The sequence below is a fragment of the Megalops cyprinoides genome, chromosome 1 (assembly GCF_013368585.1).
Source record: "Megalops cyprinoides isolate fMegCyp1 chromosome 1, fMegCyp1.pri, whole genome shotgun sequence".
NCBI lineage: Eukaryota > Metazoa > Chordata > Actinopteri > Elopiformes > Megalopidae > Megalops > Megalops cyprinoides.
In genome coordinates, this window is record NC_050583.1 from 70,716,447 (window position 1) to 70,737,544 (window position 21,098).

A 21,098-nucleotide genomic window follows, 5' to 3' on the forward strand; every position below is an offset into this window, starting at 1 on the left:
GCATTTGTTGTAGGTATAAAAAAGTTCTAATAAAAAGGAAGCACGGAATGCCAAGAACTCAGTAAAATACATTTATTGACAGTAAAAGTTTCATCCTCTTAGCAGTTGCTTTTCACTTCTTGTAAAAAATATTAAAATACTTTACAGAAGATTTGTATTTCTACATTGGCAAATTCCTTCTTGATTCCTTTTCTTTAATTCAAAAAGAAACTGTACAATGACAACAGGTTTGTTATTTTGAAAAGAAGTGCTTGCAAACATGTCTTTACTTTTTAAAATTTCAGAATACAACACATTTGAAAACTATGCATAGTCTAAACTCAGTATTTAGCGACAGTGTTGCAAAAGATTTCTCAGCAATTCACCATGTATCCTATGTCATCTACTTGAAACCTCTAAGATCCCCCAATAAAAGACAGGTTATTAAATCTTTATTGAAGATGCACAGGACAACATATCTACTTGTATTACCTTGGTTACCTTGATTGTGAAACATAAAATGTGTGTGCCTGTATGTATACACATGATCATTCATACACACATAAGAATATTTAGAAAATTCATTAGAATAAAAACATTAAATTGGGCCAAAGTGCCCCAGTGCAACTTATAAAGAAATATCTTCTGATTCCTTTTCTCCCCTGTGTTCACACAGTCACTTCACTAAAGGAAAGTTTTTCCTTCTAATTTTGTTCATGAAAATGTACAACTTCTATAGAGAATGTCTTCAGCATATTCCATACTTTTCATGCAATGTTGTGTAAGCTGTATGGGTGAATGGAAGACAGGGCTGTATGCAATGCGATGCTACTATGTAGAGCCTACAGCCAAAAATTTGCAGGTTCAATTACTGTTGTACCTTTGAGTAAGGTATCTAACCTGCATTGCTTCAATAAATATCCAGCGATATGAAGAAATAATGTTTAAAAAAATAATAATACATTAATAACACCATCTGCTATGCAATGCATTTTCCAATTTTCTCTGCATTCTATATGGAAAAGGGGAAATGCTGTGAGATTTTCAACAGATTTCCTGTTTCCTAACATTATTCCTTAGTTTCTAATTGTCCATGAACTTGTTTGAAATGGCCCACATTAATTCCTTATTAAAGGGGAAATCAGAGGAAAATAGCTATTGGCTGCCATCCTACCTACTGGAGGATTGAATCTGACATGCCTCAGTGCTTGTCTAGAGTACAGCATATGAACACATATGACTGGGAGGCAGGCCTAATGGACAAAAAGGGGGAAATTCAGTGAAATACTGAGATTGCTATAAATAACATGAACAGAAAAGGAGGCATGTTCCATACTAACATAAATCTTTCCTGTGAGAATAGCTGGGTCCTGGTGGGAGAGGAAAAACTACATGCAGCATGACTACAAATGAAAAGGAAATAATTACAACAGTTGGCATCTGAGAATTCAACCTTGTCTGAGGCTGTTCTACTTAACTACACAGCACAATGGTTCAATGACTCTGAAGCACAGCTATTTAAAGCTTCAGGCCACAGAGGTGTATGAGTATTTTAAAGTGTGTGTTTTATTAAACATTATATGTGTAATTTTGAAAGGAGTTGGTGGTCAGCTCCACTAACTCAAACAGGAAACTATTGCACAACACTGAGATGAGCAGAACTGGCAGCACTAAAAACAACCAAAAGCATCATTTGGTAAATAATGGGTGTATGCATGTGTATTGATAACCCCACAGACACACAGATCCATCCTGGTTTGCAGTACAATAACACCTCATATACAACAATATATGCTCCACAGAACATCTATCTGCAAGGAACTATTCTCAAAAACCACAGTGATGAAGATAAGATGTTACACATACACAAGGCTTTCACATATAACATAATTCATTTGCATTCACAATGTGAACCTGAATCACATGTATTTGAATTCTAGCCTTGTCTCAAACAGATGGATTGAAAAATTAATTCAGTGGTATGTGCACTGGTAATGCACAGTCCTCTTGGGAGGGAGGGAGTTATTGGGGTGAGTTCATTTAAGATCCTCCAAAGGAATCTATTTGGTTGAAGAATGATGTACAACACTTTCCCATAATCTCTTTATACGTTTTTGGAAAAAAGTAATTGCTAGAACCTTTGCCAATATCATGTGATTTTTTTTTTTACAATTCAATCATTAGTAAAAGGTGCATAGATCACTGTGACTGACACTATTAAACTTGCTGACAAGCCCACTGCTCATAGGAATACACAATTAGTAGTGCCATGATGGAACATTGTGCACAGTAATTTAATACAGAAACTATGTTATATATCTCAAGGACAGAACCGAGATAGCTAAGTGATCCATCAGAAGGTCATAGGCTAGAATTTGTATACCATGTTAAAGGCGTCCTATATGTCCATAAGAGATGGCTATGAATTAATCAGAGCTGGCATCCACAAACATGTAGATCAAACAAATGAATGTTATATACATGTACAGTTTCCTGTCCTTCTTCATATGTGAAAAAGTGTATGAAAATGCATGTGACGTAGGTCTGCAAGTGCTCTGATGGGACAAATGCCCTTTAGACAGATCAACAACCTGCCCAATTTTAATAAGGGAGAGGAGTTCTGCTCCTGAGCCAACAGCTTTCCATAGTGTCGCTACCAATTAAAAGCCCTGTGTGTTGAATATACAGTATATCCCTGGAGCTGATGTAGAGAGTATCCCCACCACTCTATCACACTTGTGATGATGTCTTTGGTGTTGCCCAGTGAATTTGCTTACTTTTAGGGAAGATAAAGGTGGGTTTTTCAGTGACAGAGTGCTGTTGTGCTCTCACTGGTAGAGAAATGAAGAGGACTTGAACATGAAGGTTTGTAGCATTCATTCCATCTACACCACTAATGACATAATTAAAGCAATCAGAATGATGAGTTACATGCAGACATCCTCTTTGCTCTTGAATATTTGCTAATAATCTGTAGGTACACCAAGACACTCAGCCCTACTGTTATATGTAATCTGACTGTTATCTGTTGGTCCGTGTCATTGCTAGGGTTCAGCAAAACCAAAATAGTGGTAAGTTGGTTTCAATAAGCTGTTAAGAATGACAGAGACATGGATGGACAGAGTGACAGAAACAACCTAAAAGGATGAATGTCACTACAGTGTGTCTTAGATGCTGAAAACATGCAGTTTCTGCTTATGATCGGACATCTCAGAACCAGGGTTTTCCTCTTGGCTCCAGTCTCTGCTCTTCCCCTGCTAGGAAGTGATGGCATCAGCTCTTGTCCCCGCCCTTCTCTCCCCCTACCTGAAGTAAAACACACATTCACATGACTACTGTAAGTGGTTATCAAATACGACATTAACACCTTATAATAAGTGTTCATTTTGTTGAGCAGCCCAATTACCAATTTTCCTGAAATTGCAATTTGGATCATTGTTACAAGGGTGTACTTACAGTATTCACTTAATTCTTGCACTACCCAAAGTCAGACAGCAACATCTCAGCTTGGGGACTGTTTATGCCAATATATGAAAATGATACTGCTTAAATTTGTGTAAAATGTAGCATTTAAATTAATCAAACCATAAATGAATCCCATGTATCTGATATCTTCACACCTTTTGTGCTCTGAAAAAATAACATTTATTCCATGCCTGTATGTTCTGAATGGTAAATGAAGGTATTAATATATTTTACTAAGAAAGCTGTTTATGTTTTAAAATTAAAAACTATATAAACTAAAATTACAATAACAAGATGTGGAAGTTCCAAGCAACTCTGAAAGGGGGCATAAACCAGGAGCACATTATTAAGGCAACAAAAATGTGCACTTGAAAGCTACTTAAATGGTTCCATTATGTTCAAAGCAGAAATTATACAACAACTCTAAAGAAGAGCCTCCAAAGAACAAATTAGTGAAAGCTGAATGTTAATATATCAGGCACATTCACAAAAAGTATTCTAACCCAAATTACGCCATTGCTGTCATTTTACAAAACCTCTAGTCTCTGATAATATATATATATATATTCCATTATTTTTTCCTGTTAAGGCGATGGATTCAGTTTTGAGTGGCATGAATTTCACAGGAGTATGACATCATTTAATTTCTTTTCTTGAACTAGGGATGTGCATCTCCATCACTGAGGCTGATGCGATCTGAACACATCTTGATGCACTGCCAACGATCTGATACATTAAAGATACATCTGAAGCAACTACTAATGCGATACGATATGATTCACCCCTATTGCGATGCAGTGCGATTCGACACGATTTCATTTCTTTTAACACAATGCGATTCAACGGGATACGATGCGATGCAAAAGAATATGATGCTATGCAATTCAATATGGTAGGGATAGTTTGATTTTATTTCTTTGGTTCTTCTTAAGCAGACAGTAAATCATAAATTAACTAAAAAAGTGCCATTTCCACTTACTCACATTTACTCACATATTTGTTTCTCTAGCTTCAAGCGAGTACTTAAATTAGTCGTACTGCCTGTGTAGCCTACTTTATAGCGGCACGGTATATTTTGCAAATTGCATGCGTCTTGTCAAATTGTCCATCTCTCTTGAAAAATCAGAAGTGTCGCCAAACATTTGATTTGTAGCAATTCAGTGGAACGTGTAGCTCTTCCTCCTCCATGATAATCTGTCACTCGCCCGGACACACCTCCAACTCGCGCGACACTTGGCCAAAATATTTGACGAGAATTGGCCACTGACAGCAGTGGAGATGAGAGAGCGCGCTTGAGAAACAGTTTAGAGAGGAGGCATCAATCTAAATATAAAATTATTGGTCACATTTCTAGATAATAAAGGCACAGTGCCTCTACTAATAATTATATATAAATGAATCGGATTTTACAGATACAGACATGTTAGAAACGATGCATCCCGAGTTCATCCCAGATTATATCCGCTGCACTCTTTTTTAATCGGGGCAATCACATCGTGAATTTTTATGCCAGTGAACCGATGCGAATCGGTGAATTTTACCATCCCTACCTTCAACAACAAACACTACTGCAAATGTCTATATTCTCCATTTCTCTAATGCAGTACAGTTGAGTGAGGCAATGCCAAAGGGTAATATATACCCATGTCATAAAATATTACAATAAATAAATATATTATCCATGTCTTACAATTAGTACTTTTGTGCTCCACACGCACCTGTGCTAACATCCATTTATCTAACTACTATAATATGTAATATGTAACTACTATAATACTATAAAATGTATTTACAATGCCTTCTCTATTTATTCATACCCCCAGCTAAATACAAAAAATAACACAACAGATATTATATATATATATATATATATATATATATATATATATATATATATATATATATATATATATATATATATACAAAGGTTTACAAAGGATTTTACATTCATTTCTTTCTAGGAAAGCACTGTCTGTACCCCCTATTTTGTTTTCGCTTCAGTCCTACATCACCCTTAAAATCAACTGTTTAAAGGCCCACTTATTCGTAATTGTGCCTGGCACTTTTCATGCTTGATTTCACAGTACAAAATAAAGCCAATAAAGCAAGGTCAAAAGAAAAACAGTTCTCTTAACAATGACAGCCTGGGGGAGGGAATTACTTCACCTAGGGAATTATTAGGTGGCCAGATTGAAATAGTCTGGGAATTTAGCAATTAACCCCTTTCTCTTTGAAATAAGTGCTATGGGATCCTTAATGGCCATAGAGAGTCCTAAGCCAAAAGACAGCCTCTCTTACAGTACAAGGTCCCCATCACTGTACTGGGGCATTAGTCTTGTGCTAATCCAGAGGGAAGACTGTCTCCTCCTGGCTCACCAACACCACTTCCAACAACAACCTGATATTCCCAGGTCTCCCTGTCCAAGTACTAACCAATCACAACACTGCTTATCTTTAGCTATCAGGCAGAGGTGAGCTGCAGGGCAGTATGGTGGCTTCCATATGAGAAACCTATGTAGTTTCATGACTGGGTCATGATGGTGAATAGTGAGAATTTTTTGGGGAAAATTACAAAAATTGCCTGTTTTAACATGAAGATCAAGGCTTAACAAACTTAAACACCCTATTTTGTACCCACCCCGGCCTTGTGCAATGTGCTTTCCTGCATATTGAAGAAGGGGTTGCCCTGGCCACCTTGCAGTGGTGAGGCAGTTGCTGAAGGCAGCAGGCTGGGGGATTGAGTAATCATGGCATTGCCCAGGGGAGCAGCAGAGGTAGAGTTGAGAGCACTGGCTAGCGTGAAGCGTTGTAGTTCCCGCTGTCTCTGATGCTGGAGCATCTGATAAACCACCACCTGCTGCTCCTGAGAGAGAACAACAGAGAAAGAGCAAGCAACGAAGGGGAGGGAGGGGCAATGAAAGAGTGGAGGATAAGACGGAGAGAGGGAAAGTGGCAGGGGGAGAGACGAATGTGAACTCTTGCTGCAGAGTCAAGCCATGTGTTCTACTGGTGAGAACATCATATGGAAGGCTGACAGATGTGTTCTGGGGCTGCTTTTACCGCGGTGAAGTGCTGGGAGGTGAGGAACTGCTGGAGCTGCTGCTGCTGCTGCTGCTGCTGCTGGAGGAGAAGCTGTTTCTGCTGCTCAGTGAGGAGAGTTGACCTGGAATACAACCCCAGCATGGCTGTCACACAACAGCCTATGAAAGTCACTACAGGACAACCACAACACTTTAAAAATACTACAACACTGTCATAAAACAAACAAAAAAAACACAATGCTGTCACAACACAACAACCATAACACAATTCCAATTGCCATCCGGGCATATTAAGGGCCCATACAAAGCAATCTTAGCCTAGCTATTTTCTGTCTTTATATTTTTCCCGCTGCAGACTTCACTGGTTGTTCAGCTATTAAATGGCAGAAGCAACTGTAATACATTTCTATGAAGACTCCTTTTCGAGTGTAAAGTTAACATTTCATTAAAGACAAACATGTATGAATACATATTTGTATAATTAAATGAGTTATGATTTAATTAATTTGATAATATGATTTTCAGGACTTGGAAAAAATCCTGGTAATACAGAAAACTGTGTTTTTTCTGCCTCAGTGTTTCGAGGTACAAATTCTGGAACTGGCACAAGCATACAACTACAGTATCCTATAACTTGGCCCTCTCACTAACCCACACTTCTCAGTCCTACTCCTGGAGGCCCACTGTCCTGCATATCTTCTATCTGTCCTTGCTCCAAACATACCTGATTAGTGTGATTAACATGCTCTTGATTAAATCAGGTGTGCTCAGCTAATCAAAAGTGCCACTGATGACTTCAGTCAGGTAGGTAGAGCAGGGAACAAAACTGTCACTAAATCAGTGGCGGCAGGTGAGCTGGAAACAGGAGAGGCTGAAACATTACCTTTAAATCTATCATTACTTTCAACCTGTTCCCCTTTATCCTCCTTGATTAACAATAAAACAAATAATTCAGAAAATAATTGACACGTTGTGTAAATGGAGTAAATGATACTTGTGAAACAGCGCAGATTGTCTGAAGTTTGTGTGCTTGCGAAAGCTACAATGTGAGATTGTTTAATTAACAAGGATGGCATTTATCGATTTAAATTACATTAAATGCTCATGACACATCACAGCTTTTGTGAGGTCTGTGTTCTAAACGTTATTGCTCATTGCATTCAACCTAACCTGAAAGTTTTTTTAAATCGATCTAACTAAATTTAGCTCCGTTTTGTAATTTGAATTTTATAACACAAGAAAGCTATGTGAAACATTTAAGAGAAAGCTTTGGGATTACTTGCCACTTAATTGTTCAAATTGCCATCCTTGTTAATTAAACAACCTCATGTTGTAGCTTTCACAATAGCAGACAAACTACAGACAATCTAATCATAATCATTTACTCTATTTAGGCATTGGTGTCAATTATTCTTTGAATTGTTTGTTTTATTGTTAATCAAGGAGGATAAAGGGGAACAGGTTGAAAGTAATGATAGATTTAAAGGTAATGTTTCAGCCTCCCCTGTTTCGAGCTCACCAGCCGCCACTGCACTAAATAACTACAGAACTTTCATAACACAACCACCACTCTGCTCAGCACTTTTAACATTTGATACTAAACAAAATTTTCCAGAATACCTATACACAACAATATCCAACAAAGTAATTACACAAAACTTGACAAAACTGTTACTATACAACACAATTGCCCTATTTATGATTACACAATACCAAACAAAACAAAAAAACAACACTAGAAATCACACATCAAACACTTCCACAGCAAAACACCCCAATGAAATTAGCCTACACTGCGTATCAACTCACCTTCAACATTCTGCTAACACTACTATTACACAACACTGTACACAAATTAACTGTCAACGCTGTCACTAACATCACACTGTTACAAGTTACTTTCAGCAATAATTACACAAGACACCTTCACCACTGAATAGCAACAAACATTCTCAACTGTTATACATTTAGTCAGCTGTCATACAATAGTGTGAACATTATCACTTAGGAGAACAGAGGGACTCACGCGCTTAGGTTGTTAGGGATCTGCACACTTTGTGTCAAGGCCTGTGGAGGGAGAGGAGGAGGCTGTGGTGGTACAGCTGGCAGTGAGGGCTGGGTGGGGTTTTGGGTGGGCGAATGGATCACTCCATTAAGGCTACCCAATATTCCATTCATGGACAATTGTGGACTTCCTGTTAGACTGGCCATTAGTCCACCCACCAAAGGAAGAGCTGTATTGCTGGCCTGACTGACATTCCCCAACCCACCACTCAGTCCCCTTCCCAGCCCATTCACCAATGGTTGTCCAAGAGAGGCAGGGCTCTGCTGGGGGGGTGGAGTGCTCTGGAAGGAGAGTGAGGAGCTACTGCGGGATGGACAACCAGAGTGGATTTCCTGAAAGACAATTTTTCAAAATAGAAATCAATACAACAAATGGGAGTCGGAGGGTTTAGAGCAAAGGCTAGCTAAATAGCAACAACTATGACCTTATCTAAGTGGTTTACCTTCAGGAGCACAGGGGTATAAGATGCAGGAATAACAAGATGCAGTGGAGTGACTAGGATAGTAACCATAAGACTGGATGTTTCATTCCTAGCTGGAGCACTGTGTTTGAGGGGTGTAGAATTCCTGAACAGCCTTGGAAAATACACACTTCTGCAAATTAGTGATGTACATTTGGTGATGTAAAATGTAAGATAGGTAAACTACCAAGAATTAGGGTATCTTCACATCAAAAAATAATATAACATCTATTAGTATTGAAAAGTGTGGTAAATTTCATGAAATCTTTGTTTTCTGTAATAAAGGCACGCTGGAGAGAAGCTATGCGGGTATCTGTGATGTTGACTTTCACTTGCCCTCAGTTGCTTCCTTCTAGCACGTGTACAAGATTGTACCCTTTGTGTTTGGTGTTGTATCTCAGGTTGCATGTTTATGTGGATTGGCTTTTTTTTTCTTCTCAAATTTTATGGCCTAAGTTTTGACTCAATCACGGGGACCCCAAGAAGCACTATAATGTTAGCACAGATAGTACTGAACTGTACTGTTTGAATGAACATTTCTCACACAGTAACAAAATAGAGGTACATTTAGACCAAATGTATCCAGTGCATTTTAAATGGAAGTGAACACAACCTGCAGTTACATTTATTCATTTGCCAGATACGTTTATTCATTTGCCAGCCTTATCCACTGCAACTAACAAATAAATTGCAGATGGATTTCAAAGCTCAAATATTCTGAATCACTGTATGTATCTAGTTAGCCTATCAAGCCACAATTGTCTATAGTTATAAAACCAGAACTTTTCATACCAATCCATAGCCATTTTTTTGTCATAAAACTAGATTTACAAGTCATTATAATGTAGACAGCCTAATGAAGGCAATTATAAACAATGTAATATTTTAATTGTTATATTGCTAGTCTAAAACTGGAAGATTTATAGGAGCGGCACTCTTGCATTAAAGTGGGCTACTGTTTTACACATTTGCCTGCATTGATATTTTGCATCTAATGTTTCTTCCTGCTGAAGTGATGACAGAAGAGCTTTTCTAAACTGTCCCAAATAACACCATTCCCCTTTTCCTCAGGTATGTACTTCTGTGATGTCACCCTTGCTCACTTGTACAAAATACAAAAGTAGGAGGACACACTGACCATGTGACCACACAGGATTCAGGTGGGTAGGTGGGGGAAGGGCTCACCTCAGAAGAGGCTGTGACAGCATTGTCATTGAAGAAGCAAGTCTTGGAGGGGGGACTCTTGCTTGTGTTGAGGGCATCTGGAATGATGGGAATGCACAAGAAACATGGCTTTAAGAGAAATCTGCACAGGTGTTAGCAGAAAGGCTGGGGTCATGGAACAAAAAGAGGGGACTGAACATACTATAGTCTCCACATGGCTCGGTGAAGTCCTAAAAAGCTTAGACAGATATGATATTTGGGGAGGATAATGAGAGTACACTGATACAAGATATGGCAGACTTCTTTCATGGGATGCTCTAAGTGTTATGTAAACTCCAACTTGCAATGACCTGGCAAGCAAGAGTCACTTGTTTGAGAATATAATTAAAAGTAATTATAATATGTGGAGAAATCACAATATTTGGTCTGAGAACCCACAGATACTAACTGTTTCCATTTTAACTGACAGTTTAAAATCCACACCTTTAAGTGCCATTTAAACGTCTCTGCTTTTATGCTTTTCTTTCTCTTTGTTCCATTGGGGTTATTTAAAAGGGATATATTGATTCAAATTCTGAGGACATGAGCATCTCACATGAAATACATCTGATATAAATAAATCTAATCGTGAGGAGAATTTTTTCCAATTCTGATAAAAATGTAATTGAATATAGAAATTGCAATAAAATGAAATATATACAGAGATCAGAAAGTATTCAGACCCCTTCACATTTTGTTATGTTGTAGCCTTATGGTAAAATTGTTTCAATTCACCTTTTCTCTCATCAATCTATACTCAATACCCCATAATGACAAAGTGACAACAGGATTTTAGAAATTTTTGTTAATTTATTAAAAATAAAAAACTGAAATATCACACTGACATAAGTATTCAGACTCTTAACTTAGTACTTAGTTGAAGAATGTCCTCAGCGATTACAGCCTTGAGTCTTCTTGGATATGATGCGACAAGCTTTACACACCTGGATTTGGGGATTTTCTGCCATTCTCCTCTGCAGATCCTCTCAAGCAACTATATAAACCTCAAATGGTTCCACTGGTATGTATAAGGAAGTTGCACACAGAGGAAATTCCTTAATAACAAATACCATTATGGTCAAGGACAGAGAGCTCCTCAAAGACCACTGGCAAATGATTTACCTCCACAAGTTACAAGATGGTGTATTTTCACTGTAGTGTCCATTAATAAGATGTTTAACTGGTATATTGGTACCTGGTACAGTGGCAACTCTGCCAGGAAGAGGGCACTTGTATCTTGCCACCACAGGTTATAAAACAAGCAGCTTGAGAGACAACCATTACTACAATCTACCATGGTCCATTGAAAGCATTCACTGAACTGTGAAACATGGAGGTAAGGGTCTGTTCTGTATTGAAACTATGGGTTCTGAAACCCTTGTTAAGACAGAGTATGTCCTAAGTGTCAATGCATTCAAGGATATTGTGGTAAAAAAACCTAGTTCCACTGCCAAGAAACTAAAGCTAGCTAGAAAATGGACATTCTAGCACGACAATGATCCAAAGTATTCATCCAAATGAACAATGACATGGTAAACTGAGCACAACATAAATTCTTTAAAGTGGTCATCTCAATCTCCAGGCCTCAATCCAATTCAACACTTGTGGTTAATCTATGGAAAAACAGGACCAAGTTACATGAAAGAACTAAGGAAACATTTGGTTGCCTTTTGCTTCTTCAAATTGTGTGAGGTACTGTGGCATAAATTGTTTAGTGCAAACTTGCCTCATTTTGATACGAATGATTTTCATTGCAAACCTATTTTAGCAAGTGTCTCTACTGAGAGAAAAAAATATGCGGTATGTGAGAGTAATGTCACCTTTCTGACCACTGAAAGAGTTATATTTTGTGTGCTGAAAGTGTTTTTTTCTGGAACAGATTTTGGATTATGGTTTTACAAGAACTGTGTATAATGGGCAAATTCATACGCCCATTATACATACAGTATTATTATTCATGTTCCATTATTACTGATTATACATAAAATGTTTAATTGAAATTGAATGTTCAAAAGGCTTATATATTAATATGGAAGGTAAATTTAGGGTCATTTTAACTGTTACTGTAAATGTTTTAAATGTAATCAAACAAAATAATATTAAATGATATATCATAGTACTGTATTTTCATGTCAAACACGATAAGTTAAACTTGCATGATGCTTAATGATTCATGCCCACTTTTAAGTATGTCATCACTGACATGACCCTTGGACAGGTTTGAGAAAGTAAAAGCTGTCCAGATCAGCAACATTACAGACAGGTACAGACAGTTTTGAGTGACAATGGAGATGCTCTCAATTTGTCAGATAGTCCAGAGTATGCACCCTGACCAGTGGAGACAAGGTATAACACAATAAATTGAGAAAGCATCCTGAATTTGGTCATTTCACTTTCCCCTTAAAATACAAAGACTGGAAAACTGCAATGTCATGGTGAGCTCAATGAATGAATTTGTGGGAGAACATAATGTAGAAGCCACGTGGGAGCTCTATGAGTCATTCAGATGGTGCTACTGGTCTTCAAAATCACAATAGAGTAGGTATTATAGATCTTCAATACCTAAATACATGGTGATCACTGGCGAAATTAAGTAACCAAAATAAAGTAGATTACTGTATCAGTTAAGAGTTGAACAATAAAATATTCCAGGGTTTACATCAAATGTGCTTGATGGCAAGCAATAATCACCATGATAGGTGCACAGGGAGAAGCTGACCGTGAGTGGAGGAGAGGAAGCTGATCTGGGTAGAGGAAGTGGCAGCACTTGAGGATGGGGGTGCTGGTGGAGGAAAGGGTACAGCCAGCTCCACATTAAGCAGCTGCAGGCGTTCCTTCTTGGCTGTCAGGCAGAGAATCTGGTCCTGAAGTCGCTGGTTCTCCTGCTGCAGGGAGTGTAATGACTTCAGCATCTCCACAACTGAGAGAGGAGAGAAAGGGAAGGGCACAGAGGGAGCAAGGCAGAGTGTAGAGAAAGAGAGTAAAGGGAAGAGAAGACGCACACCAGAACGATGTAGAGGGAATGAGGAACAGGTGAGGAACGTGATCCAGGTAGGTACAGGTCAGGAAAGAGTATATGGGGTATAATGTGGGCACAGAGGAGAAAATGGTGAGAGGAGGGGCAAGAGGAGATGACATGCAGAGCCTGTTATTACTGGCTGATTTATTTACTATGATCACAATGACAAACATGCTTTTGAAGATGTTACAGCCACAACTGCCTGCAACTGTCTTTCATCAGACTAGTCTTTTTGTGGTTTCAGATAGTGTTACTGTATCAGTCAGCATGGGTTTCATACATTGTTGGTCAGTGTCATACAGTCAGCATGTCGGTTAATCAATGTGTCGCTCAAGGACTCACTGTTGACTCCCATCTCTCCATTCCCATGTTTCTCCAGCAAAAGCTCAATGTGGGAGCTGGCAGGGGGGACATTGTCCAGGTGCACTCTGGCCCCCGCACCCACTCCCTCCCTTTGGTCAAACAGCAGTGGTAGACTGCTCATGGGAGACCTGGGAAAGAGGAACAAAAAAGGGAATGGGGTGAAGGATCTGATTAGTAGTCATGGAGAAAGGAATTAGAAAGGTCAGTGAAACACAACAGATTGCAAAGAAGATAGAGAGGATAGAGGTGTAGGGATGTGTATGGTGATAATTAAAAAAGAAACAGAACATGTCATAGAGAACAGGAAAGAGACACACAAAGAGAGAACAGAAAAAACAGTAGAGTGATAGTTGCTGAAAGGAGACAGCGAGAGCAGGAGATAGTTTGCTGAAAGGAGACAGAGAGACCAGCAGAGTGATATTTACTGGGAGGAGAGGCTCTCTCTTGGAGAATTGCTTTGACAGACAAAGCGACAGTCCTCTAGGTCTGGCTCTGAAACAACAGAAGACAGTACTACTATGACACACATAGTCAACAACCAACTGCATTGTCAATGCATCTGTCTAGCCAATGTCATGTTTACAGAGAGAACATGAAACAACACGACATTCAATAATCTACAAGGGGATCCTGATACTTTGGTAGGGTGCTGTTTGGTCTATATGACCACTTCACTCCCAATGCATACGCATGTGTTAATGTTACCTGGAACAGAGCTCTGGGTCTGGCTTAAGAGAGGGGGAAGTGAGGGAGCTGTGGAGAGGGCACTGCCAAACACCCGACTGGAACTCAAATTGTATGAGGAACCAGGGAACGAATACACCTGAAGAGAGAGCAGGCGGAGAAGTGGTAGAGAGACACAGCTGAAAAATTAGAGCAGACAACAAATATTTAGACCTGTCACCGTGTAAAGTGATTAATAGCATTTTAGATTTTTTCACTGGGTAACCTCTAAGCTCATTACTTTGATTACACATAAATATACACACAATTTTAATACAAAAAAGTAATACTTGTCCAATTTCTTTACTCAAAGTTACAGACAAAGCAAACTGAGTTAAGACAGACTCCTGAGTGGTCTGCAAGTTTCCAATGAAACCACTGGTCTCATTATTTCAGATAATTTCTGTTTGTTAAACCAATAGTGCTTTCCACCCCAAATGAATCCACAAAGAAGCAGGATGGTATTTTCATATTAATGGTAGTCATGTCTCTTTGTGGTGTATGTGTCATTACATCTTGTATCTATTATTAAATATATACTCTGGAGAAGTAATATATCCTCCTAAAAATGTCTTTGGTATAACGGGTTCCAAGTTGTACCTGCACTAAACCTGCGAAAATATTCAAGACAGTGAAAAATGTTGAAAAATAAAATGCATTGGTGTTAACTTGATGTGTGTAGATCCAAATCAGGGCTCTCACCAGATTTTTGATATCATGACCAATAACAACAAGCTAATGTAGCATCTACTTGGCTTGTATGCCAAAGATGTTTGTGAGGACTTAAACATCAAGTATTGTCTTGAAAGCCAAATATAGCTGAAAGGCATGTGACAAATTAAAAGCAAGATGAAAAGTAAACCATTCTGTGCTACTGATGCCATTCAGAATGACAGCGTGTGTCATTCTGAATTCAGCGTTTCTCACCATGAAGATCCATGCCAGTGTCCTTGGCAGGTTTTTGATATTACAATCAATGACAACAAACTAATGTAGCATCTGCTTGGCTTTTTTGCTGATGTTTTTGAGGAATAACCACTGTTATGGTGGGCATTAAACAAATCTTGGCCATGACAAAATTAATAAAAGTTTTTCTGTAGTACTAGTGAACAGGTTAATCCACTGAAAACCATTTTAGCAATACAATCCAGAGAGTGATGACTTTCACTAAAAATGCTGTTCACAAACATGCCACTGGGGAGAGCCAGAGGACATGTTTCCTGGTCTGTGTTGGTGTTCTAATAATTTTAAAATATTTTAAATAGATAGTAATAATAATTTTTCAGTGTGCTCAATCCTCCCCTCACTCACAAGGCATACACGCAGTTGTACTACCTGTGTGTTGGGTGCAGAGGTGGACGGGGGCAGTGGGAGTGAGGAGGCATGGGAAGACAGGAGTCCCGAGGAGAGAGGGGCACTGCACATACCACTGCCCAAAGACAGTGGATCCTTGTTACTTGTATAAATGCCTGAAGATCAGGAGGAAGAAGATGGATCAGTGACACATAACTACAAGCACCACAAATAACACAGCTGATAACTCTGATTAATGTAGTCTCCAAGCCCTGCTCCCAAAATGTCCCTTTGTAGGCCTTTCATCAAACTGAGTCCTGAAAGCCTATTTATCTACCTTTTGATTGTGATCCAGTAGTACCACTTTCTTTTTATCTTCTAAACCAGTGTTTCTCAATCCTACTCCTGGAGCCCCCCTGTCCTGCATATCTTCTATCTATCCTTGCTCCAAACATGCTCTTGATTGAATCAGGTGTGTTCAGCTAATCAAAAGTGCCACTGATGAGTTCAGTCAGGTAGGTAGAGCAGGGAAAGATGGGAAACGTGCGGAGCAGGGGGCATCCAGGAGCAGGAATGAGAATCAGTGTTCTAAACCAAATCCTTACAACACAGGATGTGCAATAACCACAGCCCTTCTCAGCCCTACTCAAATGCTTAAGTGACACCCCAGAAGATAAATTGTTTGTATTTGTGTCATTTCTGGTTCATATACACCAGTGTTTCTCAACTCTCACCTGGAGGGCCCCCTGCCCTGCATGTTTTAGATCTCTCCCTGCTCCAACACAGCTGATTCAAATGAATGGGGGCCCTCCAGGAGAGGGTTGAGAAACACTGATCTACATACACACAGAACCCTGGCACAGCACATCCTGTCTGCCCCTATTGAAACCTGAACTGGAGCAGGAAGGCTGTCTCTCAACAGGCTGTAAACACTGCAATCACACTCACTGCACACATAGTGCACAATGGACACTTACAGAGTGATTAGGGAATTAAACCTATGACATCTGATAAAAATTAAAATAAAAGCAAATGTAACTGAAAGTAGTATAACAGTGCAATAAACATTTACAGGAGCCAAAGACATGTTCTTAAAAACTGTTAAAATCTGCAATTAGCCCTAGAAGTGTAAATAACACAACATAAAATACATATATAAACATCATTATGAAATAATTTGAAAATTATGATAGCCTTTGAATCCTCTCTCCTGTGATTTCCTGTCTAATGCCTTCACCAAGTGCCCACCAAATGTACACTGGTTATCATATAGCTAGGGCTAATGGTCTATAAGCACTTCATGCTGGAAAAACCAAACTGACATGGCTGAAAGCCATGTGACAAATTAAAAGTAAGATGACGAGTGATGTGCTACTTATGTGCTACTGACACCATTCAGAATGACATCTAGTTTTCTCAATGGATTTTCACACTGAATTTTATATCTGACCCAGGATCAATTTCAGCAGTGGCAGGGGTCAACTGCCCCCTACTCTGCCCCTACATGGGAGCTGTCAGTAGAGTGCTACAGAGCAGTGCTTTTGAATTACAAAGGTCTTTTTTGTGTATGCAAGCCATTTACAGTCATCCATGAGGAAAATAACTTGAATTCTGAACACGGAAACTGAAGATGAAACAATTCTACAGCTCATTTTGTGCACATTTTAAATGGGTGAATTGTCTTTGATTTCTGGGGACAAATATCAGATCAGTTTAATTATAATTATAATGACAGAAAATGAACATTTGGGTCAGTGTAGTTGACAACAAAAAATAGACTGAAATGCGGTTTGAGGAAATAAAAGATGTATTATTAAATAATCGGTGATGTGACAATCCACACACACAGTCACTGTTCCGCATTAAAATGCAACTGTTTAGATTTCAACCAAGCTAGCAATAATAGCATTTAAACATGTATAATCTTTTCACAAGTGCTTTGGTCTATATTATAAGACCTCTGCCTCTCATCTTGCAGAAGGATTTTGGCTCATGGTTAGAATACCGTTTAGCTGATACCTGTCAAGAAAATATTTTTACTTTGCAAGATTAACAAGCATAGCATTACAAATAATGGTTACCCATTACATTTGTGCTACCTTTGTGCACTCACCAGAGCTTAACAGTGAGTCACTGACCCCAGTGGGATAGGGGTTGCAGGAGGTGACAGTTGAGGGAGTTGGGTAGGCAGTGCGGGGCAGGGTGGGTGGTGCGGGATAAAGAGTAGCTGGTAAGGGTAGGGGAGTGTGGTGGTGAGCTCCACCCCTGCCTTCACGTCCCTCCCGGTTCTTGCTCCCCCTTGGCCGACCTGGACCATGGCGGCTCTTCTTGGTTCCACGGTGCCTTCGTTCGCGGGCTGGGAGTGACGGTGGTGCATCCAGAGGGTCTGGCTCTTCTAAGATGGGGGGTGTAGCTTGGTGCAACTTGCTGGTAGGTTTGGTCAGTTTGTATTCCCCAGTCGACACCTTCCGCAACTTGGTGGCCCCACCCAAGCCACCAGTAGAGGTTATGCGCATGATAGAGCCAAAAGTGGAGATGGTAACCTTGGGTTCAAAGGAGCTGCACCCACCCTCTGCCCTGTCATAACTGGGGGGGCTGTGGGGGGCATCAGCAGGGGTAAGAGCTGGAGGCAGTGGGGGTGGCTTTAAATATTTTTCTTCCTCCTCTTCTTCCTCATCCTCCTCCTCCCCTGCCTCTTTGGCTCTCTCAGCATGCTCCTCAGCTGCTCGCTCCTCTCCTCGCTCTAGATCACTCCCTCTCTCTCGATCCCGATCATGACGAGATGTAGAGGAAAAGTGTAGTAAGTCCTGGGAGGAGGAGAGGGAACCAGCACCTGGGGACAGAGTACATACACTGTGATACACAGTCATTGAAAAGTGATTACCTACATTTAACACTCAGTTAACCAAGATATAAACACAGACATGTTGCCATTTTTAAACTATAGGCTGAAATAAAAATATAGGCTGAAATCCATTTTATTATATACAGTATATCTGCTTATCTAATAAACACATATTTAAAGACCCTCATTGGGAATTTAGCCAGCACACTGGGGAACCCCCTTTTCTTTGTGATGGCCATGGGATCTTTAATCAACAGAGAGAGTCAGGACCTCAGTCTATAATGTCTCATCCGAGAGACCTCTCCTGTGACACAGTGCACTGGGCATTGGCTTCCTGTGGGGTAGAGCGGAAATACTGCCCCCAACACCAACACCACTTCCTGCAGCAACCTGGGGGTCTGACTATACCAGAGCATGACTAAAAACCATGTAAATCACCATAAAAGACTGAAACTGGATTAGAATAACATAATGGCCTGCAACGAACAAAAGCTTCTGATGGACATGATTCCCTTTTTGTTTATGTCAAGATGCTATTTATATAATCACTATCTGAACAGTTTATTAAACATAAATCTCTCATGGATGAACATCTATTATGATTGTATTGAACAAATCAATAATATAAGTATGCATACAGCTTGTTTTGAGTGTAGGTTATTTTTTGTGTGTGATGCATGTAGAATTTAAAATAACCAGTTACATTGAAAACAACTGAATAATTGGTCAGTCTATAGAAAAAATGAGGGGCATACAATAATATATAAATGTAATTATTTCATCAATGTATTTTACAAATTTAGATGTTTTTTTTAAAGAAAAATATGGTTAATTTGAGATTGTCTGCCCTGTTGTGGTGGAAAAAGAAAAGAAGTAACTTCTTCTGTTTAATTGTCTTTATAACCTTACTACCCTTTCTGATCAAATCCAGCACTGGGAGCTTTGTGTTGATCAATATAAGGTCTTGACTTCAACAGGGTTTATATCATCTGCATCTGAGAGCCTGACCTTCGGCTTATATGGGATTTACTATTATTACTGTAAATACTTAATGCTCCCATGCTTAACAAATGGATAATGCCAGCTAGCTAGACATCTTAACTGTATTATATTACATTTTTACATTACATTATTGGCATTTTTAGTTGACGCTCTTACGCTCTTAAGTTGAGCAACTTACATTGGTGACAGTTTTTTCACAATATTATTCATTTATGCAGTTGGATATTTACTGAGACAGTTGTGGGTAAAGTACCTTGCCCAAGGGTACAGCAGCAGTGCCTCAGCAGGGAATCGAACTGGCAAACTTTCAGTTACAAGACCAGCTCCGTAACCACTATTCTGCACTGCCGCCCTGGCCTGTATTGTTTTATATTTTTAACAGAATGACCAATGTTAGAAGCCAGCTGTAGGAATGGAAAACTTTGACTAATTTTAACTTTTACATTTAACTAGGTAGCTCTAGCTCAATTTAGTTGAACAAAGGTGCTAGCTAGCCAGTGAATATTAACTTATAAAATGACAGCATCTAGTTAATATGCTGTCAGTCTGCCAGTTCTATAGCTATCACACTTTTGTCAAATTGTGAATAACATAAACTAAAGTATAGTTGGCTCACTTACTAGCTAGCTTACAGTTATACATCTGCATTTAGTAATCTACCAAGCTCAGTATTCACCATATCAAAATCTACCTAGTTATCAAGCTACACTGCCTACAAATGGTAAGCAAACATTTGATTACAAATTTTATGTACTTGGGAAACTAACATCTTTACTAATAACTTAACTAATAATCTTTTCAGTGGGCCAAATGTATTGGGTCACTACTGTAAAAAATTGGTTCCGTTCAATCACCAGACAGCCCCTAATGCTTTCAGCAATCCCCAAACATTAGAAGGAGGCAGGCTGCACTCGGCCAATATATCAGAGCCATACTGTACACCCAACAAGTCAATGAACATCAATGCCCCTCGGCACTGAATGAATCAAATTCAAGAGTAACAGAACATGGGTAGTGTGCAATAAAATTAAAAATAATAAAATGAAGTCAATGACTTCATTGAATAAAGTCATTGACTTAAGTCAAGACTGAAATTGTCTTTTTCCATTATAAAATGTCCACATACAGATGACAGTAATAAAAGTACTGCTAAAACTTACTGCTAAGTACAGTTAGTTTTTTTTCTTTTTGAATGTTGAAATACAACCTTTCTGTCATGTCATTTTTGTATGCACCAAACAGCACTTCATCACCATTTCATTGAGTCACGTAGCGGTCTGAGAAGAAAACACACGTGATGAACAAATGAAATGAACTAGAAGAACTTACTGCAGGGTATCAGAGTATCAGTGTGCTGGATCTACATGCAAATTTTTTAAACTAAAAAACTTATTTCAGATGCCAACAACTAACTCTCTGTTAACCTACTTTAGGACTGCCCCTGCAATTTGTTAAATCGATGCGATACATCACATGTAGAGAGCACTAAGCAAACAGTTGCAAAGTAGATTGTTCTAAAATAACTCAGTGATTTAGTGAGTGAACATTCACAGACTTATTAAGTGGAAACTTAGTTACCTCCATTACACCATGTGTATATGAATGTAGTTCTTGTTCTTGTTCTCATAAATGCTCTACAG

The 21,098-nt window shown here is 39.0% G+C and overlaps 1 protein-coding gene across 2 annotated transcripts in view; it reads right to left on the bottom strand.

Annotated features, from left to right (window-relative positions):
* Positions 1-256: 256 nt before the first annotated feature.
* Positions 257-21,098, bottom strand: part of LOC118780403 (protein AF-17-like) — a 56,922-nt gene continuing 36,080 nt past the window's right edge. For both annotated transcript variants that reach the window (XM_036532872.1, XM_036532864.1), the window contains exons 10-20: positions 17,725-18,444; positions 15,654-15,787; positions 14,301-14,418; positions 14,021-14,087; positions 13,575-13,723; positions 12,933-13,133; positions 10,196-10,272; positions 8,512-8,882; positions 6,505-6,607; positions 6,083-6,307; positions 257-3,285 (exon numbers count right to left, since the gene is read on the bottom strand). In XM_036532872.1, coding sequence (XP_036388765.1) covers positions 3,253-3,285; positions 6,083-6,307; positions 6,505-6,607; positions 8,512-8,882; positions 10,196-10,272; positions 12,933-13,133; positions 13,575-13,723; positions 14,021-14,087; positions 14,301-14,418; positions 15,654-15,787; positions 17,725-18,444 — 2,198 coding nt within the window. In that variant the 3' untranslated portion in view covers positions 257-3,252. The remainder of the gene's footprint in view (positions 3,286-6,082; positions 6,308-6,504; positions 6,608-8,511; positions 8,883-10,195; positions 10,273-12,932; positions 13,134-13,574; positions 13,724-14,020; positions 14,088-14,300; positions 14,419-15,653; positions 15,788-17,724; positions 18,445-21,098) is intronic.